General features: G+C 40.2%; 1 protein-coding gene across 2 annotated transcripts in view; it reads right to left on the bottom strand.

Moving 5' to 3' along the window:
- Positions 1–25916, bottom strand: part of LOC124711620 (protein SDA1 homolog) — a 186200-nt gene that overhangs the window by 76524 nt on the left and 83760 nt on the right. For both annotated transcript variants that reach the window (XM_047241799.1, XM_047241791.1), the window contains exons 9-13: positions 8212–8310; positions 8018–8090; positions 7294–7455; positions 7158–7216; positions 4059–4135 (exon numbers count right to left, since the gene is read on the bottom strand). In XM_047241799.1, the coding sequence (XP_047097755.1) occupies positions 4059–4135; positions 7158–7216; positions 7294–7455; positions 8018–8090; positions 8212–8310 (470 nt within the window). The remainder of the gene's footprint in view (positions 1–4058; positions 4136–7157; positions 7217–7293; positions 7456–8017; positions 8091–8211; positions 8311–25916) is intronic.

The following is a 25916-nucleotide window of genomic DNA, read 5'->3' as shown; positions in this document are numbered from 1 at the left end:
TAGAGACGCTAAGCTGTACAACTGACATACTGATAGTTTGGTGAACTGACATCCTGTATTCAGTTACTAGTAATGGTTCACAAACAGATAGGCACTAAATGAATGATATTTGTTTGTATTAAGATTTGTAACAAAAATTGCAATTTCAGTTATTTTTATTTTATTTTTAACTGACTTGCAATGACAATTATCCAATGTTTTGCATTGCTGTAGTCAGATTTACAGGTTATGTCACATTAAAGAGTGATAACTTCTGTTGAAGTTTTTTACTATTCTAATTTAGGGAAATGTGTTGCAGTAGTGTTCTAATATTCAAATAATCACCTTAGAGAGTTATTGCAAAATAGGTTAATGTAGCATTTTAAACCAAATTTCCACTGTGAAATTATAATTCATTTTATGTAAAATGAGAATCTTGCCTCCTAATATTGTGTCAAATTAGAGCATAATTTTAAGTAATTCAATCCGTCTTCCACAAATTCATTCTAATGCAATAGTTTCATAGAATCCAGTTAATAAAGCATTGAGACAAAACTTTTACATTGTGGTTGTAATACACCTTTGACAGCTGCTGCCTCTTGAAGCTAAAATTATACAGATTTTATTTTAGTTTGATTAACCTATCTGCAGGTACGAATTATATGCCACATAGAAAAGTACATAGAATTATAATGTACAGATAAACACAACATATACATCCATAAAGCAGGTGATTATTGAGGTATTGTCAATACTAGACATATTGATGAAGCATTACTGATGGTCCCAAAAACATTCTCAGTACTGATGACTGATGTTATTCAGTTCTTTGCTGAGCTTTGTGAAATTGCCACAGTGCACTGATGTATACTGTTTATAGTGCATTTAAAATTAGTTGCAACTTTTGACGTTTGGCTGACTGGAGGGGGATGTGACGCTGTTGCCCACCTAACACCAATGGCCAGCCGGCTTTCCCTACCATGCTGCCAGTGATTTGGCTGGTAATGCGCCCCTGTTGCCACACCATGAGTAAACAGTACCATTTGGTGTCACGCATTAGATGCATCAACATTTGTCAGCTCTCATAGCAAAGTCGTATTTTCTGGCGTTGAAATGTTCTGTAGTTGTCAGGTATTGTGAACAAGTGTTTTGTGTTGACATTGCATTAATGAATTGTAGTACATCTGAATACAAGATTTGCAATAAAAATGTCTTCCAAGAACACGTTCACCAGCTGGGAAGATAACATTCTGCTACAAAACATTCCTTGGAATCCGACAACAGTAATGGGCAAAATGCCGTACAACTCCGTTGTGATGCATAAAGCTCCAACAATGTAGTAAACGAAAGCAGATATTTTGCTCTGGGTGCAAAGAAATGTTCCACGAGATGAAGTTTAACCTACCATGTATAAGGCGAAGTTAATGGAAAATTTTAGTGTTGTACTACCAAATCTTCACGCTACCATGTTGTTGAACTGGCTGACAGTAAAGGACGTTGTTTAATCAGGTTTCATCTGTATAATACTCATTTAAATCCGACGAGTATATTGGCCTAGGTGAAAAGTAATGTGGCTAAAAACAGCAAGAAGTTTATATTCACTGAGATTCAAATACTGATGAAAGAAGCCACTGCAAATGTTACACCACAGGACTGGTATTGTCAGTCATAATACAAAGAAGGTAGTTGTGGGGACATTGATTCATGGAGGACTGTCACAAGTTTGAAGGAATATGTAACTTCTCCTGTTGCCACATTAAAATTTGCTTCTCTTGTTAAAACACAGAAGAGTTTAGAAATATTCATCTCACTAACACTGTAATGCAGTTGAAATTGTGACAGATCTTGAAATAGTGTATTATTAAACTAACAAATGAGTATAAGTAAGGTTAATAGTTTTTGAAACAGCAAATTCTCAGTATAAAAATAAACGTGTAACATCTTCACTTATATTGTTACAAAAACCACAGCAGTTCTTGTTTCACCATTGCACTCAATAATTACGTTATTTGATTGAAAAGATATGTGGTCACTTGAATAATGCTGTAGATGTGAAAATGCTGGATACTAATTATGTGGCAAAACAGTCTCATAATCACTAGCATTTACCAAAATCTCGTTTTGATATTTCAAAACATTTATGAGATACGAAGAATTTATGAATATTTCATTGAAGTTTTTTTCACTGACACATGACTTCGTGTCGGAGCACTTTATGTACATTCCATTTCCACAAGGTTGGAAACAGACAGCGATATCCTGGCAAGTGTAAAGTGTAATTCAATATATTATCAACATTTTTATATATAAAAACAAAGATGAGGTGACTTACCGAACAAAAGCGCTGGCAGGTCGATAGACACACAAACAAACACAAACATACACACAAAATTCAAGCTTTCGCAACAAACTGTTGCCTCATCAGGAAAGAGGGAAGGAGAGGGGAAGACGAAAGGAAGTGGGTTTTAAGGGAGAGGGTAAGGAGTCATTCCAATCCCGGGAGCGGAAAGACTTACCTTAGGGGGAAAAAAGGACAGGTATACACTCGCACACACGCACATATCCATCCACACATACAGACACAAGCAGACATATTTAAAGACAAAGAGTTTGGGCAGAGATGTCAGTCGAGGCAGAAGTGTAGAGGCAAAGAAGTTGTTGAAAGACAGGTGAGGTATGGGTGGCGGCAACTTGAAATTAGCGGAGATTGAGACCTGGCGGATGACGAGAAGAGAGGATATACTGAAGGGCAAGTTCCCATCTCCGGAGTTCGGATAGGTTGGTGTTGGTGGGAAGTATCCAGATAACCCGGACAGTGTAACACTGTGCCAAGATGTGCTGGCTGTGCACCAAAGCATGTCTGGCCACAGGGTGATCCTCATTACCAACAAACACTGTCTGCAATAAACTGTCCATTCGCATGTATGGACACAGGCACAGTCACCTCATCTTTGTTTTTATATATAATTTTTCCCACGTGGAATGTTTCCTTCTATTATATTGATATTATCAACATTTGATACACAGCAACATGAAACCTAACATGCATCAAACACAAATTCATAGTGACACTTATTTTTCACTGCAAACTAAGAACTTCTTGAAGTAATTTACCTACTACTGAAATATTGCAATAACTATGACCATTAATGAAATGATAGGTGGTTCGTCATGAAGCTGATGACTTAAAACTATTGGATGTGTGAGAATGAGAGTTTATTACCAAAGAATTTCTTTAAAATCATTTTAGAAAGATCATGGATGAGCCAACTTGCTGTTCATGCAGTCAAGCGAGCCTGCCAGGTTCTGTGCCGTCTAGGACTGGCATTATGCTGCGATCACTTGCTGGTGTGCGCTACACACACTGGCAACTATGCTTCCCTCCACTCACTCCTTGCTGAACTGTCAAAAGTCACAACTTATTTTACACGCACTACAGTTGTTTACATTTTCACTCAGTGTGTTGTAGTTGTCATGCAAAGAGGTTAAGATTCTATCTGTAAAATGAACAGGCAATTAATGTAACAATTTATCAGTTGTTACACGAGTAATCCTAGAGGCTAAGCTCTTGATCTCCCATGACTTTCCTGCATTCCAATTGGCTGATAGCAGAAGTGTATGTGTCTGACACACTGGTTTTAACCAATGTTGCCTTATTTAACACATTTTTGGTTCTTGTATAATAATAATTCTGAGAGTTTCTGGTTGTGATATTCTGAACATGTTCTCCAAAAGGCACGTTTTGAATCACAATTTATTGAGATAGCACATCAGGAAGCAAGGCATTAAGAGACCGCATATTACCTCAAATATGGAATCCTTAATTCCACATTTTTGCCAACGAAAAAACTGAATCGTTAGCAAATTAGGTATTTTCCAGTAGCAGATTTTCCTGCTAATGATATTAAAAATATGTGGAACTTCAAAAATGTGCTAACAAGATTCCACTATACTGTGGTAAGTTGTGAAATTTTAGTTAGTTGTAATGGTAATTTCTGAGTGTCAGATATATTCATAAATCTGTTTTTCTTATGCTACCTGAAATAAAAATTTTGGTACAGGTGTTTTAAAGTACTTACCCTATAGCCATTACATCACTTGAATTCCTTTCTGTGACAAAATTGTTCACCACTGTCTTAAGAACTGGTTCTAAGACCTGAAAAGACACAGAGCACTTGTCATTTAACACATTAGAAAGAATTACTAGGGTTCAGTAAAATACAGTAAAATAAAGTCCAATATCAAAATAATACTACATTCACTTGCTACATTGTCTATGATGATGCTAACTCACCTGAATCAATTATGGTACATCAATTTATGTATCATGCACGAGAGAATATACTGCCTGCAGTTTTATGAAATATGGTACAATCTCATAATATTACATGTCAGTTTTCACTTATCTGCATTTTTTCTGCCCAAAATTTTGTAAGAGTGTCAATTCCTCAAAGATGACACCTCCTCCTTATTGATCCCTAATGTATCTACAACTGGGATGTTACTCAATAAAGTTTTCACATCGAAGCTTGTAAGAATGTCACTTGCAGATTTACAAAAAATGTTTTGAATCTTTAACAAAAATATTTGTTTAAGCAACTATATGTCTCAGTTTTCCCAATAAGACCTGGCAAAAGATAAGTTGGAGAAAAAGAGAGAATTCCATTCACTTAAAGTTTCAGTGGGCAGAATTCCAAGTGTATCCCTGGAAGACCATATATTCCGGGTGAGACAGCTATTGGAGGCATTTAATTCTTAGTAACAGAGCTATCCATTCTGGACTTATCAATTTTTGAAAGTTTCTTTTCTATGATCACTTTTTAATTTGTGGTACACAGGATAAGCCAATAGTTCCATGGAGTTTGTAACAACCGTAGCATTTTCCTTATCCACTTTGGTCACCACAATGCTGTTATTTCCCTTGAAGTCAGCACTGATACGTTCCTTTCTGGAGGTTTGGTTATGTTTCATGGTCAGCATTCTGTGTAGTTGTGAGTGTACTGTGTTGGAGCTAAGTGAATTTGATTGTAGGCAATTGTTGGTGCTTGTATGGAGGATACTTCTGTAATCAAGGTAGCTGAAGTGTTTGATGTTTCAGGATGCATAATATCGAAGATTTATACCGCATACAGGTGAAACAGAAAAACATCACCTGCTAAGTGACAATGTGGATGAAAGAGTGCTTGGAGTGATAGTGACAGACAGTCATTGAAAAGAACTGTGGGAGATAAAAAGAAGACAACAGCTGCAAAAGTCAGTGCAGAACTGAATTTTGCAAAAGAACCCTGCCAGTACCTAAACAATATGAAGGGAGCTCAATAATCTGGGAATTGCAGAGCAAGCTGGGAATCCAAAACCACACACATCAGTTATGCAAATGCCCATAACAGGAAAACATGGGCTGAAGCAATAAAACCTGGCCTACGGAGCAAAGGAAGAATGTTATTTGGTTGGATGAGTCACGTTTCGCACTGTTTCCAACTTTTCACTGAGTTTACATTTCAAGAGTGAAACATGGCAGAGGTTCGGTGATGATTTAAGCAGCCATGTTGTGGTATTGCACGGACCCCATGGTTGCTCTGCAAGGTGGCATTACTGTCAAGGATTGTGTGACCATTTTGGCAAATCTGATCCATCTAATGGTATAATGTTTGTTTCCCAATCGTGATACTGTGTTCCAAGATGACAGGACCCCTTGGCCACACAGCTTGCACCATCGAGAACTGGTTTTGAGAGCAAGAGAATGAATTGTCGCATCTCCCTAGCCACCACAGTCATTGGATCACAATGTTATCAAGCCTCCGTGGTTTACTTTGGAGAGAAAAGTTTGTGATTGCTATCCAGCTCCATCATCACTACCTGAACTCGCCACTATTTTCTCTTGGAAACCATACAGGATCTGTATTTAACCATTCTAAGATGACTGGACACTGATTTGAATGTCAGCGGATTTCCTGTACTGTATTAAGTATGGTGAAGTGTTGAGTTTTTGGTGTTTCCATATTTTTGTAGAACACCAGTACGTAATTTTTTTAAGTGCATTATTTATTGAATGACCCTCATATTGGTTTTTGAGATATCTGCTAGTACACAAAATAATTAATCTTATGATAAAGAAAATTCTACAGTGGAACACACCTCTCTGAATCAGCAGCAGATGCACTGTCTGCTTTGGTGAGTGTCCTTAAATTAGAAAAAAAGAGCAATTGCTTGAAAGTGAAATTCTTGGTACTGTTATGGTGATATCTCAGTCAGTTGAGTAGTTGCTTACCCTTATTTTTATGGAAAAACTTGGAAGAAGTGAGGGGGCAGAGAGTGAGGGAGTGGGAGTGAGAGGGGGAGAGAGTGAGGGAGCGAGAGAGAGAGAGAGAGAGAGAGAGAGAGAGAGAGAGAGAGAGAGAGAGATTATTGTTTAAGGACCCTGTAATTATATAAATTAGTGAAATTTAACAATGAACTGCTACGAATGAATAAAAAAGGAGGTAAACAAATGAAAAGTTTAAATGCTGTCTGCTGCAACTAACACTACAATAAGGCTGATTCTAAAATCAAACTTAAAGAGTGAATACAAGTTTACACAGCTAATAGAGAAAAAGGAAAGAAGTAAGAAAGGCTGAAACCTGTTACCAGTGGCTACATGAATGACAGTACTGAATACATTTTTAATACCTGCAAGGTTATATTAAAATACAATCCACAAGAACAACTGCAGATAAGTTAACCTTCACTCAAATTTCTGTTTTCATTTTACGTGTTTTTCTTCTTTTTTGTCATTTTATGTTGAGTAATAAACAGCATCCATCTAATATAATTGCGTACGCTTCCTCAGCCAGTTAGTCGACATAAAAGTTTTCTGGGTATGGTATTGCGTCATATTGTATAAAACTACAATATGACACGGTACCATACTTAGAAAACTTTTATGTCCAAGGTTCAACTAGATGATGATACAAAGGTACCTACTTGATGCTATTAACCACAAAATCATAGCACAACAACCTCTTAGCAAGTATGGTCTTTCATCTTCATTTGCCATTATAGCCTACAAGTTTTAACTCGTGTATGCCCATTTAACATTAGTTATGAACAAAAACCTCAACACAACTGAAGTACTGTGATTTCTGAGATGTACATTTTACAAGTTATCTTGTTGATCCTTCATCAATTCATATACTTACATCAGGAGGCACTAACTCATGCGAAGCTTGTGCAGCAAACTGTAGCATCTTCGTCACCTCTGTAACAACAATGGAAGGTAAACGTCTATGCAGAAATGAAAGTTAATTTGTATAAAATGCGTTTTAACAGACTAACCCCTTTGGTGAGGTTGCATAAACCTCTGAATATATGGATAAAAATTGAAAAGGAACAGTTGGTGCAGTCCTATTAGTCTTGATATTACATCAAGTGTCATAAGTTTTACCTCAAACCTTTCATTGGTTGTCTCTATTTGCCGGAAAAGTTTCTCTGCAAAATCTGAAAACAGAAAAATTTAATCTATTAGCAATATGTTCTGACAGAATTACAAAACAGATCACTGCACTTTCTCCTGTTTTCATAGACTCTTCTACCATGAGGGAGTATTATGGCTGTAAATGGTATATTGAAGCATGTAAGAAAAAGGAAGTGTCTTCACAAAATCGATTTGAGTAATGTGAAATACAGACACTGAAATTAAATGCGCCTTCACTAACTGGAAATTAGTAGAGTTAATTTTTTACAGATATTTACCACGACATACAGCCAAATTGTTTTGGTCATTAGATGCAGCGTGGAAGGCTAAGTCACTCAAAGCTTTGGATCGCACAGAGGGTGTAAGGAAGTCTATACATATCTCTCACTTCTCTCCCCACTCAACACCTACACGTTTCATGGGACAGTTATGCAGAATCAAATAAATGAACTAAGTTAAGAAAATGATTGATATCCATAACAACTACTTACAACAATTAATGCAGTGGATGTCTGCAAAGTTTAATTCTAAGCAATACTACAAAATGAATATTTTTTTGAGAAAAAAGGATTATCCTATACAAACCTTGGGGATCATGTACTAGATGCAGAGCTGAGAAATTAAATGCAGGCACAGCACCTTTCTTCTTTTTACTCTTCTGCAAGAAATATTTTGAGCCACATAATTACATAACACAGAAATTCAATACATTCATACGGCTTCCAAATAACTTAAAACATCAATCCAGAGTTACCAAATAACAGAAAACCCAAACTTACCACAATCAGCTGCTTTACTTTCTTAAGTTGTTTCTCTCTTTTCCTGCTCTTTTTATTCACACGATTTGCCATGATAACGTCTTTGGCTGATATTTCATTCTGTAAAATTAAAATGTCACAAGTATGAGATACTAAAAACCAAACTAAGATCAAATTATTTCATGTGCTGCCAATTTTAATCAACTGCTTTTCTTCATAATACCTTATGAAAAATTCATCAATCATAATACATCATCATATCCAAGGCTCATCGCAGTAGTAAAAGAGGTGCAGATGATGAACAGATTGAAAAAACATATAATGAGATTAAAGAAATTATTCAGTTTCTTACAGAGATGAAAATTTAATTTTGATAAGTGATTGGAATATGACAGTAGGAAAGGGAATAACTGGGCAAGTCACCTGGTAAATTTTGCACAGAGCACAACTTCATTATTGACAACAGTTGGTGTGAGAATCATGAAAGAAGATTATATACATGGAAGCAGGATGGAGGCACGAAAGTTTCAGATTTCGATACCAGATTTAAAACGTCAAAGTATTTCCATGATCAGATGTGGATTATGCTCATAATTTATTGGTTATGAACTCCAGATCAAAACTGAAGGTAGCAAATGAAAGAGCCTGGACAAGTTGAAAGAACTAGTGATTGTTGAGAGCTTCAAAGGAAGCATTAGGCAACTATTGACTGAAACGGGCAAGAAATACAATAGAAGATGACTGGGTAGCTTTGAAAGATGAAATGGTGAAGGCAACTGACTATAAAATAGCCAACAAATAAGATTCAGTAAAAATCATTTTATAACACACAAGATTTTGAATTTAACTGATGAAAGCTGAAATATAAAAATGAATAAAATGAATTAGGCAAAATAGGATACACACACAAAGAAGGAGATTAGGAGTAACTGAAAAAGGTAAAACAGGAATGGCTTGAGGAGAAATGCAAAGCTGTAGAAGCACGCATGACTAGGGGTAGATAGATGCTGCCTTTAAGAAAATTAAAGAAACTTTTGGAGAAAAGAGAAGTAGCTACATGAATATCAAGAGCTCATGTTGTAAGCTAGTACTAAGCAAACAAAGGAAGACTGAATGTTGGACGAAATATATAGAAGGTGTGAGGCTACAGCTATGTTTAATAAACTATGGACGTATGGGTAAACCAGCTATACCCTTGGCTATAGGTATAGTTGAATAATCATGAATAATTTGAAATACAGAATGTTCAGATAGATTCAGGTAATATTATGTAAGGTATCATTATGATTCTGGGTTTGTTTGTGGGTTATTTTATGTTTGAGGCACTTCCGGAGTGTTGTGAGGCAACGAAACACTTCCATTTGAAGTGCTAACTTCATCATCAGCAATTCCTCAGAGTCTGCAGCACTGTGAAGCCCCTCCATGGTGAAGTTCCATGGCTTGGGCTTCACAGCAGTTTAAGAAGTTCTCTGTGTGAATGTTATTAGACAAAAAGGAGACAGTCAAGTCAGAACTCTTATTTTGTAAGTCAAGCATTTAAATTCTATAAACATTTACGTTGTAAACTGGAAAATAAATCCAAACTTTGTTCTGCTAATGGAACTTTTTACTTTGTGGTAGAAGTTGCATTACATGAAGAACATCTGACAATAGCAAAGGTTCCAACTGACATACACAAAATTCACTTCAAGACTGTTGGAAACCTTGCATAACTGTTGGAACCCTTGCAAAGGGCTATATAGCAGAAAGAGACTTTAAGACAATATTACAGAAAAGAAAAAGCATGTAAATGAAGATGCGATGGGAGATATGAAACTGGGGGAAGAAACTTGGAGAACACTAAAAGACCTAAGTCAAAGCATCACACCTGGAGTAGAAGAAATTCCCTCAGAATTAATGAGATTGTTTGAAGGGCCAGCCATGATAAAACTAGTCCATGCGTTACCCAACCAATACGAGATAGCCGAAAAACAAGACCTCAAGAAGAGTCTAATAATTCCAATTCCAAACAAGCCAGGCGTTAATATTAGCAAACCAACTGTTTCATCAGTCATGGTTGCAAAATACTACCACAAATTATTTACGGAAGAATACAAAAACAGGTAGAGGCCAAGATCAGGGAACATCAGTTTGGATTCGGGAGAGAGATATAGGAACAAGCACGGCAATTCTGACCCTGGACTTATCTTAGTTGATAGACTGAAGAAAGGCCAATCTACATTTATAGAACCAAACAATGGAAAATCCAGGATGGAACGTAACAATATTGCAAGAAGGAAAGTTGCCACTCATCATATAACGGAGATGCTGGGTCGCAGATACGCACAAAAAAAGATTTTCACACTTAAAGCTTTCGGCCAATGACCTTTGCCAACAATAGACACACATACACACACAGACACTCATGCAAATGCAACACACCGCAGTCCACCACTGTTGTTCTCAACCGCAAAGATTACCTGGTGGAAGGACTCTGTCAGCTGTCAGATACTTCCACCTACAAACCTTGCCATGGTGACCCCATTCCAATAATCCAGCAGGATCTGCAGTCACTATTCAAATCCTTAGGCCCATCCCAGAACCTCTCCCCAGAGTCCATCTCTCTACTTACCCCTACCATTCCACACACTCCTACCTTCTACATGTTTCCTAAAGTCCATAAACCTAACCACCCGGAATGCCCCATTGTGGCCGGTTACTGTGCCCCCACTGAGAGAATCGCAGCTCTCGTAGACCAACACCTTCAACCTATTACCCAGGACCTAACTTCCTATATAAAAGATACTAACAATTTCCTTCACTGACTCTCCACAGTTCCTGTCCCTTTACCACATGGTGCCCTGCTCGTCACTATTGATGCTCGTCACTATTGATGCCACCTCCCTATACACTATCATTCCTAATGCCAGTGGCTTTACCGCTATTGAACACTACCTTTCCAAATGCCCAATTATGGATTCTGAACCAACAATCTCCTTCCTAGTTGCCATGACCAACTACATCCTCACCCACAATTACTTCTCCTTTGAAGGCATTACCTACAAACAAATCTGGGGTACGGCTATGGCCACCCGCAAGGCACCATCCTATGCCAACCTATTCATGGGCCATCTTGAGGAATTCTTCCTAAACACCCAGAATCCTAAACCCCTCACTTGGTTCAGATTCACTGATGACTTCATTCCTATCGGGATCGAAGGTGAGGACACCCTATCCACATCCCTCCAGAACCTCAACAACTTCTCCCCCATTTGCTTCTCCTGGTTCAACTCAACCCAACAAGCCACCTTCCTAGACGTTGACATCCACCTCGAAGATGGCTACATCAGTACCTCCGATCATATCAAACCTACTAAACACCAGCAATTCCTCCACTTCGACAGCTGCCACCCATTCCATACCAAGAAGTCCCTTCCGTATAGCCTAGCCACCTGTGGTCATCGCATCTGCAGTGACGAGCAATCCCTCTCGAAATATACTGAGGGTCTCACTGAAGCCTTCACTGACTGTAATTATTCTCCCATACCTTATCTTTCCAGTCTCCCACAACCTCCTACATCCGGCCACAGAGGAGCATTCCCATTGTAACTCAGTACCACCCAGGACTGGAGCAACTGACTTACATTCTCCGTCAGGGTTTCGATTACCTCTCGTCGTGCCTTAAATGAGAAATGTCCTGCCCACTTTCCTTTCCACCCCTCCCACAGTGGTATTCCGCCGTCCACCGAACCTACACAATATACTCATCCATCCTTACGCAACCCTTGCTCCCAATCCCTTACCTCATGGTTCATACCCCTGTAGTAGAAAAATGGTTCAAATGGCTCTGAGCACTATGGGACTTAACCCTGTAGCAGACCTAGATGCAAGACCTGTCCCATACATCCTCCCACCACCACCTACTCCAGTCTGGTCACTAACATCACCTATCCGATCAAAGGCAGGGGTACAGGGGTACCTGTGAAACCAGTCATTTGGCCTACAAGCTAAGCTGCAACCATTGTGCTGCATTCTATGTAGACAAGACAACCAACAAGCTGTCTGTCCGCATGAATGGCCACCGACAAACTGTGGCCAAGAAACAAATGAACCACCCTGTTGCTGAACAAGCTGCCAAACATGATATCCTTTATTTCAATGACAGTTTCACAGCCTGTGCCATATGGATCCTTCTCACCAACACCAGCTTTTCTGAATTGCGCAGATGGGGAACTTTCCCTACAATACATCTTACATTCTCGTAACCCTCCTGGCCTCAACCTTCATTAGTCGCTATCCTCATCCATCCAGCCCCTTTCCTGCTCCCATTCTAGCACTACACAGCCATCATTCCAACACCACACCCAGTCTTCCCCCACCACCCCTCTCTCTCTATTTCTCTCCTTTTCTGCTACTTCCTTGCACCTCTCCCCTGCCCGCCGCCCAACATGCAGCACTTCACTGTCCACCATCCCCACCATACTATCCCTCCCCCTCCACACCCCAGCCGCCTCCTTCCCCCACCCAGTCACTACTCCCATCATGCACTGGTGCTGCTGCTAGCAGGGTGGTTTCAGTTGCCTGAGACTGCAGTTCTGCGTGAGTTGCGTTTGTGTGAGTGTGTGGTTGTGCCTTCCTGTGACTCAGCATCTCCACTATATGGTGAGTGACAACTTTCCTTGTCACTACATTTATAGAATTTATATAGTTAGACAAAACTTTTGACAATGCTGTCTGAAATACACTCTTTGAAATTTTCAAGGTAACAGGAATACAATATAAGAAGAAAAGAGTTATCTATGCCTTGTACAGAAAACAGACTGCTGCTACAAGAGTTGAGTGGCAAGAATTAAATGCAGCAGTTGAGGAAGGAGTAAGACTGAGTTTCAGCCAATCTTCAATGCTGTTCAGTCTGTACATTGAGCAAGCACTAATTGAGCCCAAAGAGAAATTTGGAAAGAGAATGCGAAAAGCATTGTAATTCCGTCAAACACAGCAAAGAACTCAAGAACTCCGCTGAACGGGATGGAATGTGTCTTGGAAAGAGGTTATATGATGAACATCAGGGAAAGTAAAACAAGAGTAATGGAGTGTAGTAAAATTAAATAATAATTAAACAAAGTCTTGATCGCAAATTTATTTTAATTGGAGTGACCAATTTCAATCCTTAAGGATAATCTTCAGACTCCAGAATGGCAGGTGGACTCCACGGAGCAGGCTGCGCCCATCCATGACGCTGAACATCTTGCTCCATGGAGTCCACCTGTCATTTTGGAGTCTGAAGATGAGTCTTAATGATTGAAACTGGTCACTTCGATTAAAAGAAATTTGCAATCAAGACTGTTTTTAATTACCATAGTAATATAAGATCACTGATAATTTTTTCAAAAATTTTAAAATTAAATAAGTTGATGCTGATGGAATTAGATTAGTGAAGGAGACATTAAAGGTAACACTCCGAGCGCAGCAACAGCGGCGGGCGACAGTCGACAGAGACAGGTGTTGCCCGTGACAGCCACATGTTATTGCTGTACCCAGCAACAGATTTTACAGTGTGTCGTTTGAATTCGAAGACGACGGTTGTCTGTAACAACATTTCGACAATAAAATTGTGCGTTTACTTTTTGAGGAGGAGGAAGATGATGATTTGTTTTTGTACCAATATTTAAAGAGGAGATGGCCTGTTAACTCGATGTTCAAGGAACGATGCAAGGAAGGTTTCTACATGTTAGGAAAACATTTACGAAGTGATGAAGAAAAATTTAGATTTTATTGCAGATTAATTAAAAAACAATTTTATTTTATTTTGAATTTAATTCGTGAAGAATTACAACCAAGAACTACAAGAGATGTGATTACAGTCGAAGAAAAATTATTCTTAATGTTAAGGTATTGTATTTGTATTGTCTTGTATCATATTTTCAATTTCTTCTACACTGAAATCATGCTGCTCTCGAACAGGTGATAGTGTCAAATCAGTAGGCTCTTGTGGCGAGTATGCATACATGGCAACGGAAATGGTGGAAACAAAAGGCTTTGAAATTATGTAATCAGGAGTGCTTGCAGTCTGACTTCAGTAATTTGAGTGACAAGAACTAGAGTTAAATAAGACTTCGGTACTGAACTGCTGAATAGAAGAATCAGGATTCTCAGCTGCCATCATTTGATAATTAATCAGGATGTTAAAAATTTCCTGCTTTGCTTTAAGTTTGTAAATTTGTGGTAGCGAGCCCACAAAATCTCTGACGTGATTGAAAATGAATGTATTTCAATATCACGTTTTTGTGCTATTTTATTTAACAATGTCTGCCGACTGTCATCCCTCTTTTTTAAGTAATTGAGAATGGTATCGTCTTTTTTGTTTCGGCGTCATCGTTTAGTATTAGTAGCCTCAGTACTTGTGGTAGGCTGGCAGTCTGTAAGAGTTTCAATTGCAGCTCGTTCCTCATTTACCTCCCTGTAAGCGACAATACTCTCACCCCCAGATTGCTCAGCAGTATCAGCTCCGTCTACCCTGTCTTTCACCATGTTAGTGCCACAGTTCTATGCTGAGATACGGTCTCAAGAAATCTCAACTGTTTATATATTGTCCATTTAGAGTTCTTAGGTGCAGCAGATCCTGTTCCTGATTTGTTGTTGCGCTTGAATCTATTGTATGAGTCTTTAATGTGTTTCCACCATCTTTTACAACCCTCACCTGTAACGAAAATTATGACACGCATTTTAATGTTAACATTCAAATACTAATCACAGTTTCTTATGTATGTCATGTACATTTACAACACACATATTGTCTATATAAATAATGATAAGGAATTCTTTTTTCCATTTTTTACAGATTCATTGGCACAGGAGAAATGTTTAAGTCTTTGTTGGATGCCTATCGCATATCAGACGGTTATATTTCCTGGACCATTAGGAACGTTTTGAACGTATTGAGAACAAAACTGATGCCAACAGCCTTGCCCTCGCCAAATGAAAATGCTTTTAAGCACGTTGAACAAGATTTCTGGAAGATATGGAATATACCAAACTGTGTGGGTAGTATTGATGGCAAACATGTGCGCATAAAAGCACCAAAAAACAGTGGATCTTTCTTTTTTTTTTTTTTTTTTTTCCAACTATAAAAATTGCTTTTCCATTGTTCTGCTTGCAATACTTGACGTCAATTACAAATTCATTGTTGTAGATGTTGGCTCTTATGGCAAAGAAGGTGACAGCCATATTTTTCAAAAATCCGAGCTGGGGAAAAAGATTGCCACAAACAATTTTAATTTCCCTGCATCTAAATGCCTTCCCAACAGATATTTTAATGCCGCACTTCATAACTGGCGATGAAGCATTTGCACTTAGTGATTTTGTGATGAAGCCATACTCTCGAAGAGTTGCACGACTGGATCGGTAAAAAGAAATTTTTAGCTACCATTTGTGTCGTGCTCGTCGAGTAGTAGAAAATGCCTCTGGGTTACTGTCTCAAGTATTTAGAGTATTTTATACACCAATTGCAATTTTACCAGAATCAGTTGATGATCTGATTATAACAGCTTGCTGCCTACATAATATTCTGCGAGATGCTTATCTTGACGATCAACCAATTCCCTCCTATCAATATGAAACACTGACTCAGTCAACAAGTATGATAGAATTGGTGCATAACAGAAGTTTTACAGTGTTGGATTTGAGGTGAGAGACAAGTGTACACAGTTTTTTTGTAGTACACAGGGCGGAGTACCACGGCAAGATAATGCTGTAAATAACAATAATTTTTATTGAGTTCCTTCCCTACATCTTTCCACATATTGTCTTTCACAAGTGTATTTTTGTATGCATCTAATTTGACGTCATACAGCTGGAGGTTAACACAGACCAAATTGATCAGTTTTTCGTCTTCTTCGAGAGTAAAATACATATTTACGCTCGGTGACATGTGACACTACTGGTCTGGGAGCAGCAGCGTCGCCCGGCACGTGTGTGACAGGTACAGGCATGACGCGCAGCGCAACACTTGTTGCGCCCTGTGAATGAGCTCACATAAGAAATAATAGAAATCAGTAGTGTCACTTTCACTGGGGGATACTTCTCTCTGTCACCTGTCTCTGTCGAGTGTCGCTATCGCTGCGCTCGGAATGTTACCTTAAAAGTATTGGACGACCTTTGTTATTTGGTGTGCAAGACAAATGGCAAAGACCAAAGTACAAATGATGTAAAATGTAGGCTGGTAATAACTATACAACTTTCTTGGAAAAAAATGAGTCAAAGTTTTTTCTGAGGGTATTTGTATGGACAACAGTCTTTCATGGAAGTGAAACATGGATGATAAGCAGTTCAGACAAGATGAGAATAGAATTTTTTGGAAACTGGTTTTACTGAATCAAATTAGTGAGAAAAGAAAGCTTATCCAAGGACTTATACTAGGCCTTGTCTTTTTACGTACTTGATCGGCTGCTGCCTTAACTATTTCACCTCTCAAAGCAACCCATTCTTTTTATACTGTATTTCTTTACCCCGTTCTTGTCAATCTTTCCCTAATGCTCTCACTGAAACTCACTACAATCTCTGGTTCTTTCAGTTTATCCAGGTCCCATCTCCTTAAATTCCCACCTTTTTGCGGTTTCTTCAGTTTTAATCTACAGTTCATAACCAATAGATTGTGGTCAGAGTCCACATCTGCCCCTGGAATTGTCTTACAATTTAAAAACTAGTTCCTAAACCTCTCTATTACCATTATATAATCTATCTGAAACCTTTTAGTACCTCCAGGGTTCTTCCATGTATACAACCTTCTTTCATGATTCTTGAACCAAGTGTTAGCTGCGATTAAGTTATGCTCTGTGCAAAATTCTACCAGGCAGCTTCCTCTTTCATTCCTTACTCCCATTCCGTATTCACCTACTACGTTTCCTTCTCTTCCTTTTCCTACTATCGAATTCCAGTCACCCATGACTATCAAATTTTCATCTCCCTTCACTACCTGAATAATTTCTATTATCTCATTATACATTTCATCAATTTCTTCATCCTCTGCAGAGCTAGTTGGCATATAAACTTGTACTTCTGTAGTAGGCGTGAGCTTCGTGTCTATATTGGCCACAATAATGCGTTCACTATGCTGTTTGTAGTAGCTTACCTGCACTCCTATTTTTTTATTCATTATTAAACCTACTCCAGCATTACCCCTATTTGATATTGTATTTATAACCCTGTAATCACCTGACCAAAAGTCTTGTTCCTCCTGCCACCAAACTTCACTAATTCCCACTAAATCTAACTTTAACCTATCCATTTCCCTTTCTAAATTTTCTAACCTACTTGCCTGATTAAGGGATCTGACATTCCACGCTCTGATCCGTAGAATGCCAGTTTTCTTTCTCCTGATAACGACGTCCTCCTGAGTAGTCCCCACCCGGAGATCCAAATGGGGGACTATTTTACCTCCGGAATATTTTATGGGATTGAAAGTGTTGTTGTTGTTGTTGTTGTGGTCTTCCATCCAGTGACTGGTTTGATGTTTCACTTCCATACATGGCTACACTCCATACAAATACTTTCAGAAATGACTCTTCTTCAGAAACGCTTTCCTTGCCATTGCCAGTCTACATTTTATATCCTCTCTACTTTGAACATCATCAGTTATTTTGCTCAAAGTTCTTATTTCTTCTCCATGGATTTTAATACCTACTCTGAACTTTTCTTTTACTGCTTGCTCAATATACAGATTGAATAGCAACGGGGAGAGGCTACAAACCTGTCTCACTCCCTTCCCAACCACTGCTACCCTTTTATGTCCCTCGACTCATAACTGCCATCTGGTTTCTGTACAAATTGTAAATACCCTTTAGCTCCCTGTATTTTACCCCTGCCACCTTCAGAATTTGAAAGAGAGTATTCAAGTCAACATTGTCAAAAGCCTTCTCCAAGTCTACAAATGCTAGAAATGTAGGTTTGTCTTTCCTTAATCTATCTTCTATGATAAGTTGTAGGGTCAGTATTGCCTCAGGTGTTCCAACATTTCTATGGAATCCAAACTGATCTTCCCCGAGGTTGGCTTTTACCAGTTTTCCCATTCGTCCATACAGAATTGATGTTAGTATTTTGCAGCCATGACTTAGTTCGGTAATTTTCACATCTTTCAACACCTGATTTCTTTGGGATTGGAATTATTATATTCTTCTTGAAGTCTGAGGGTATTTTGCCTGTCTCATACATCTTGCTCACCAGATGGTAGAGTTTTGTCATGGCTGGCTCTCCCAAGGCTGTCAGTAGTTCTATGGGATGTTGTCTACTCCCAGGGACTTATTTCGACTCAGGTCTTCCAGTGTTCTGTCAAACTCTTCACGCAGTATCATATCTCCCATTTCATCTTCATCTACAGCCTCTTCCATTTCCATAATATTGTCCTCAAGTACATCACCCTTGTATAGACCTTCTATATACTGCTTCCACCTTTCTGCTTTCCCTTCTTTGCTTAGAACTGGGTTTCCATCTGAGCTCTTGATATTCATACAAGTGGTTCTCTTTTCTCCCAAGGCCTCTTTAATTTTTCTGTAAGCAGTATCTCTCTTACCCCTAGTGAGATATGCCTCTACATCCTTACATTTGTCCTCTAGCCATCCCTGCTCAGCCATTTTGCACTTCCTGTCAATCTCATTTTTGAGACATTTGTATTCCTTTTTGCCTGTTTCTTTTACTGCATTTTTATATTTGCTCCTTTCATCAATTAAATACAATGTATCTTCTGTTACCCAAAGATTTCTAGTAGCCCTTGTCTTTTTACCTACTTGATTTTCTGCTGCCTTCACTATTTCACCCCTCAAAACTAACCATTCTTGTTCTACTGTATTTCTTTCCCCCATTCCTGTCAATCATTCCCTAATGCTCTCCCAAAAACTCTCTACAACCTCTGGTTCTGTTGGTTTAAACAGGTCTCATCTCCTTAAATTCCTGCCTTTTAGCAGTTTCTTCAGTTTTAGCCTACAGTTCACAACCAATAGATTGTGGTCAGAGTCCACATCTGCCCCTGGAAATGTCTTACAATTTAAAACCTGGCTCCTAAATCTCTGTCTTACCATTATATAATCTATCTGATACCTTTTAGTATCTCCAGGCCTCTTCCATGTATACAACCTTCTTTCATGATTCTTGAACCAAGTGTTAGCTATGACTAAGTTATGCTCTCTGCTAAATTATACCAGGCACCTTCCTCTTCCATTTCATACCCCCAGTCCATATTCACCTACATTTCCTTCTCTTCCTTTTCCTACTATCAAATTCCAGTCACCCATGACTATTAAATTTTCGTCTCCCTTCAATATCTGAATAATTTCTTTTATATCATCATGCATTTCTTCAATTTCTTTGTCATCTGCAGAGCTAGTTGGCATATAAACTTGTACTACTGTAATAGGCGTGGGCTTCGTGTCTATCTTGGCCACAATAATGCGTTCACTATGCTGTTTTTAGTAGCTTACCCCCACTCCTATTTTTTATTCATTATTAAACCTACTCCTGCATTACCCCTATGTGATTTTGTATTTATAACCCTGTATTCACCTGACCAAAAGTCTTGTTCCTCCTGCCACCGAATTTCACCAATTCCCACTATATCTAACTTTAACCTATCCATTCCTTTTTAAATGTTCTAACCTACCTCCCAGATTAACAGATCTGACATTTCATGCTCCGATCCGTAGAGCGCTAGTTTTCTTCCTCCTGATAACGACGTCCTCCTGAGTAGTCCCCGTCTCCCTTCACTATCTGAATATTTTTTTTTTTATCTCATCATTCATTTCTTCACTTCCTTCGTCGTCTGCAGAGCTAGTTGGCATATAAGCTTGTACTACTGTTGGAGGTGTTGGCTTCATGTCTATCTTGGCTACAATAATACGTTCACTATGCTGTTCGTAGTAGCTTCTGTATTCACCTGAGCAGAAGTTTTGTTCCTCCTGCCACCCAACTTCACTCATTCCCACTATATCTAACTATAAGCTATCCATTTCCCTTTTTAAATTTTCTAACCTACCTACCCGATTAAGGGATCTGACATTCCATGCTCCGGTCTGTAGAATGCCAGTTTTCTTTCTCCTGATAACGATGTCCTCCTGAGTAGTCCCCACCAGAAGATCTGAATGAGGGACTATTTTACCTCTGGAATATTTTACCCAAGAGGACACCATCATCATTTAATCATACAGTAAAGCTGCATTCCCTCAGGGAAATTATGGCTGTAGTTTCCCCCTTGCTTTCAGCCATCCGCAGTACCAGCACAGCAAGGCTGTTTTGGTTAATGTTACAAGGCAAGATCAGTCAATCATCAAGACTGTTGCCCCTGCAAATACTGAAAAGGCTGCTGCCCCTCTTCAGGAACCACGTGTTTGTCTGGCCTCTCAACTGATGACCCTCCATTGTGATTGCACCTACAGTGTGGCTATCTGTATCACTGAGGCACACAAGCCTCCCCACCAGCGGCAAAGTCCACGGGAGCAAGGCGGGAGGGAGGGAGGGGGGGGGGTTAATGGTTAATTTAATTTAACAATATATGGTTGAAACGATGGAATTCTGGTTAAGAAAGCTTTACGCTGTTTGAGGAGATAAGTGATCTTTTTTCCAGCTAATTCACAAAATCTTCAGTGAAGAGGATCCGAGCATGGTGAAGAAGATTATCCCCTCGGACTGAATAGCAGAGCCAGCTCTATAAGGTAAATATATAGGTGCCTGTATTACCCAGAAGGTATTAGCTAACAAATCGAATCTACCAAAATCCTAGGCTATTCCAGGAGGACGTATGAAAGTGATAAGTCTGACATCTCCCTATGAGCACTAAGCACAAGATATACACTCCTGGAAACGGAAAAAAGAACACATTGACACCGGTGTGTCAGACCCACCATACTTGCTCTGGACACTGCGAGAGGGCTGTACAAGCAATGATCACACGCACGGCACAGCGGACACACCAGGAACCGCGGTGTTGGCCGTCGAATGGCGCTAGCTGCGCAGCATCTGTGCACCGCCGCCGTCAGTGTCAGCCAGTTTGCCGTGGCATACGGAGCTCCATCGCAGTCTTTAACACTGGTAGCATGCCGCGACAGCGTGGACGTGAACCGTATGTGCAGTTGACGGACTTTGAGCGAGGGCGTATAGTGGGCATGCAGGAGGCCGGGTGGACGTACCGCCGAATTGCTCAACACGTGGGGCGTGAGGTCTCCACAGTACATTGATGTTGTCGCCAGTGGTCGGCGGAAGGTGCACGTGCCCGTCGACCTGGGACCGGACCGCAGCGACGCACGGATGCACGCCAAGACCGTAGGATCCTACGCAGTGCCGTAGGGGACCGCACCGCCACTTCCCAGCAAATTAGGGACACTGTTGCTCCTGGGGTATCGGCGAGGACCATTCGCAACCGTCTCCGTGAAGCTGGGCTACGGTCCCGCACACCGTTAGGCCGTCTTCCGCTCACGCCCCAACATCGTGCAGCCCGCCTCCAGTGGTGTCGCGACAGGCGTGAATGGAGGGACGAATGGAGACGTGTCGTCTTCAGCGATGAGAGTCGCTTCTGCCTTGGTGCCAATGATGGTCGTATGCATGTTTGGCGCCATGCAGGTGAGCGCCACAATCAGGACTGCATACGACCGAGGCACACAGGGCCAACACCCGGCATCATGGTGTGGGGAGCAATCTCCTACACTGGCCGTACACCACTGGTGATCGTCGAGGGGACACTGAATAGTGCACGGTACATCCAAACCGTCATCGAACCCATCGTTCTACCATTCCTAGACCGGCAAGGGAACTTGCTGTTCCAACAGGACAATGCACGTCCGCATGTATCCCGTGCCACCCAACGTGCTCTAGAAGGTGTAAGTCAACTACCCTGGCCAGCAAGATCTCCGGATCTGTCCCCCATTGAGCATGTTTGGGACTGGATGAAGCGTCGTCTCACGCGGTCTGCACGTCCAGCACGAACGCTGGTCCAACTGAGGCGCCAGGTGGAAATGGCATGGCAAGCCGTTCCACAGGACTACATCCAGCATCTCTACGATCGTCTCCATGGGAGAATAGCAGCCTGCATTGCTGCGAAAGGTGGATATACACTGTACTAGTGCCGACATTGTGCATGCTCTGTTGCCTGTGTCTATGTGCCTGTGGTTCTGTCAGTGTGATCATGTGATGTATCTGACCCCAGGAATGTGTCAATAAAGTTTCCCCTTCCTGGGACAATGAATTCACGGTGTTCTTATTTCAATTTCCAGGAGTGTATCATCATAAGCTACAGTAGTACTAGGATGCTGCTGCTGTTGTTGCTGCATCTGCAAGGCATTCAACATCGCGGTCATCAATGCATTAGGAAACAGAGAATGTCCTGGAGAGGGGACCAGGATTCAGGACACCTGTCGATGTAAGATTTGGCCCATATGTTGACACAGCCCACAGCATTGACAAAAACAATAACCATGATGGAATTGTTATTAGGAAGAATAGCAGCATGAGACTGATACAAATAGTAAACCTATAGTAACAGGAGACATGAATAACCATAAAATTGATATCCACATAGATTGAAGCAGCAAAATTTCACTTGAGTCAGAATCTTTGCAAGAGATATTAAAACAAAGAGCAGCATATCCCACACTTCCAGTGACTGAATTGTACATTTTTGGCATTAGTGGGGCAAAAGCAAAGCAAATAAAACAAGAAGTATGATTAACTATAAGCAATTTTGCTTTTATGCAAATCATTTTAGTTGTACCACATATGAACATATAATTGTTACTTGGTACTGACTAGCTTCTGTCATACAGGGTAATATTATACCTTGCTATGAAAGAGTTAAGATGTAAATTTAATAACAATACCTATATAATACTATTATGAGCCAAAAGTTTGTGAATGGGAAGAATTGTTCAAATGGCTCTGAGCACTATGGGACTTAACATCTGAGGTCACCAGTCCCCTAGAACTTAGAACTACTTAAACCTAAGTAACCTAAGGACATCACACACACCCATGCTCGAGGCAGGATTCGATCCTGCGAATGTAGCGGTCACATGGTTCCAGACTGATGCGCCTAGAACCGCTCAGCCACACCGGCCGGCTGGAAGAATTGTGAAATACGTTTAATCACCACATTGAAAATGACACAATCAGAGAATCCAGCCAGTTCCCAAGAGGTATTCCAACTACAGGTTAAAACGAAAACTTACGAGTCAGATTTGTTAACTAATTTTCAGCAAGAAGATTTGTATGAGATATTGATACAATATGACAAAGTATTTTCAGATAAACCAGGAATACCGGGAGATTATGTATGTAATTTTAAGATAAGGAAGAGACACACTCTCTCTCTCTCTCTCTCTCCTTTTTTTATCCCCAAACCGAACCCACTGCCCTTGAGAATACACCCAGCAGTACAAGAAGACATAGATAAAATTATTGAAAATAATAGTGTGGAATGTAGCCTTAGAGTTTACCATAAGCCAATACTGGTGGTATGTAAAGATACAGCAGTATTCCATTGGGTACTCCTCGAATATTAAACAAACATACAGAAACGGTAAGAGACAGACTGGTTAGTACTGACGAAATTTTAGCAAAATTCGTACAATTGTGATATTTTAGTTCGACGGACCTCACGAGGTACTCACAGGTGAAACTTGATGAAGCTTCTAGGAAACTTACAACTTTTTGTTTTGTGTGAAGGTAAGTCCTACCAGTTTAAAGTTTTGCCTTTTTCTCTAAACATTTCAGTATCAGTATTCATTAGAGCTTTAGATGCAGTGTCAGGAAAGGAACTCTTACAAGATCGGATGACATACCGTTGGTATCCAACACTTGGGAGGAACATTGTGCTCTACTGATAAGAACCTTGGATAGGTTCTACACAAAAGACCTTACGATTAAGTTATCTAAGTCAGTTTTGGCAGGGAAGAATCAAAACTGTTAGGACATCTGGTAGGGACAAATGAAACAAAAGCAGATTCAGAGCCGATTCATGAAATCAAAGATTGTCCAGAACCCCAGAATATAAGGCAAAACCACTGTAATATTCGTGGTCAACCTATGAATGATCCAACATCTTACGCAAAGGTTGAAACTGCTTTAGGGAGACGAGGAATCAGAAGCTTTTAACAACATTAAATCAGCATTAGCGAACACACCTATTTTGAAACATCAGTGTATGGAAAAGCCATTTAAACTTAGTACTGATGCTTCAGAATATGGAGCGGCTTGTGAGCTATTCCAAGGTGAATGGAATCCTACTACAGGAGAACATAATACACTAAGGCTTACCAGTACAGCTTTGACCAAACATGAATTGAATAATATGACAACAGAGAAAGAGTTATTAGCTTCAGTCTGGGGCATACCAAGTTTCAAACTTTGTATGGGGATCCAAAATAGTGGTGTATACTATCATCAAGTTGTAGGATTTCTCATGGAAAGTTGTTTATTACGAAGCAGACTGTTACAGTAGGTATTATTGTTACAAGAGTACCAGATCAAAATAAATTACATAAAGGGTTCAAAAAATGTGCTTCCTGGTGCCCTATCACATCTTCCATTGGAAATGGATGATATGGTAACAACGGTAGGTTCTTGAGTTACTTGAAATATAAATTTTTTAACATTAACAATGTTACGAAAAGGAAAGTTGCTAATCACCATATAGCAGAGATGCTGAGTCACATATAAGTACAAGAAAAAGACTCTGACGATTGAAGCTTTTGGCCGTTGGCCTTCATCAACAATAGATGACAGAGACACGTACACACATGCACACACTCACACAAACGCAACTCACACACACGAGTGCAGTCTCACGCAAATGAAACCACACTGCGAGTAGCAGCACCAGTGCATGATGGGAGTGGTGAAGGTTGAGATCAGGAGGGTTACGGGAACGCAGGATGTATTGCAAGGAAAGTTACCACCTGTGCAATTCAGAAAAGCTGGTGTCAATGGGAAGGATCCATGTGGTACAGGCTGTGAAGCAGTCATTGAAATGAAAGATATCATGCTTGGCAGTGAGTTCAGCAACAGGGTGGTCCACTTGTTTCTTGGCTCCAGTTTTTCGGTGGCCATTCATGTGGATCGACAGCTTGTTGGTCATCATGCCTACATAGAATGCAGCACAGTGGTTGCAGCTTAGCTTGTAGATTACATGACTGGTTTCACAGGTAGCCATGCCTTTGACGGGATAGATGATGTTAGTGACCAGACTGGAGTAGGTGGTAGTGGGAGGATGTATGGAACAGGTCTTGCATCAAGATCTATTACAGGGATGTGAGCCATGAGGTAAGGGATTGGGCACAGGGGTAGTGTAAGGATGGACGAGTATACTGTGTAGGTTCAGTGGACAGTGGAATACCACTGTGGGTGGGGCTGGAAGGACAGTGGGCACGAAATTTAACCCTCCCGGCCTCAACCTTCATTAGTCACTGTCCTTACCCATCCAGCCACTTCCCTGTTCCCATTCCAGCACTACACACCCGTCATTCCACCATCACATCCAGTCTTTTTATTTCTCCCCTCCCCTCCATGCCCCCGCCTCCTCCTTACCCCCACCCAGACACAACTCTCATCATGCACTGATGCTACTGATGCTGTAGCTCACAACGTGGTCTCAGTTGCCTGAGACTGCAGTCATGTGTGTGTGTGTGTGTGTGTGTGTGTGTGTGTGTGTGTGTGTGTGTGTCTTTTTGTAGTGCCTATCTGTGACTCAGCATCTCCGCTATATGGTGAGTAGCAAC

The sequence above is a fragment of the Schistocerca piceifrons genome, chromosome 1 (genome assembly GCF_021461385.2).
Source record: "Schistocerca piceifrons isolate TAMUIC-IGC-003096 chromosome 1, iqSchPice1.1, whole genome shotgun sequence".
Lineage (NCBI taxonomy): Eukaryota > Metazoa > Arthropoda > Insecta > Orthoptera > Acrididae > Schistocerca > Schistocerca piceifrons.
Note: the sequence above shows the minus strand (reverse complement) of the source record. Positions and strands in the feature narration are given on the sequence as shown.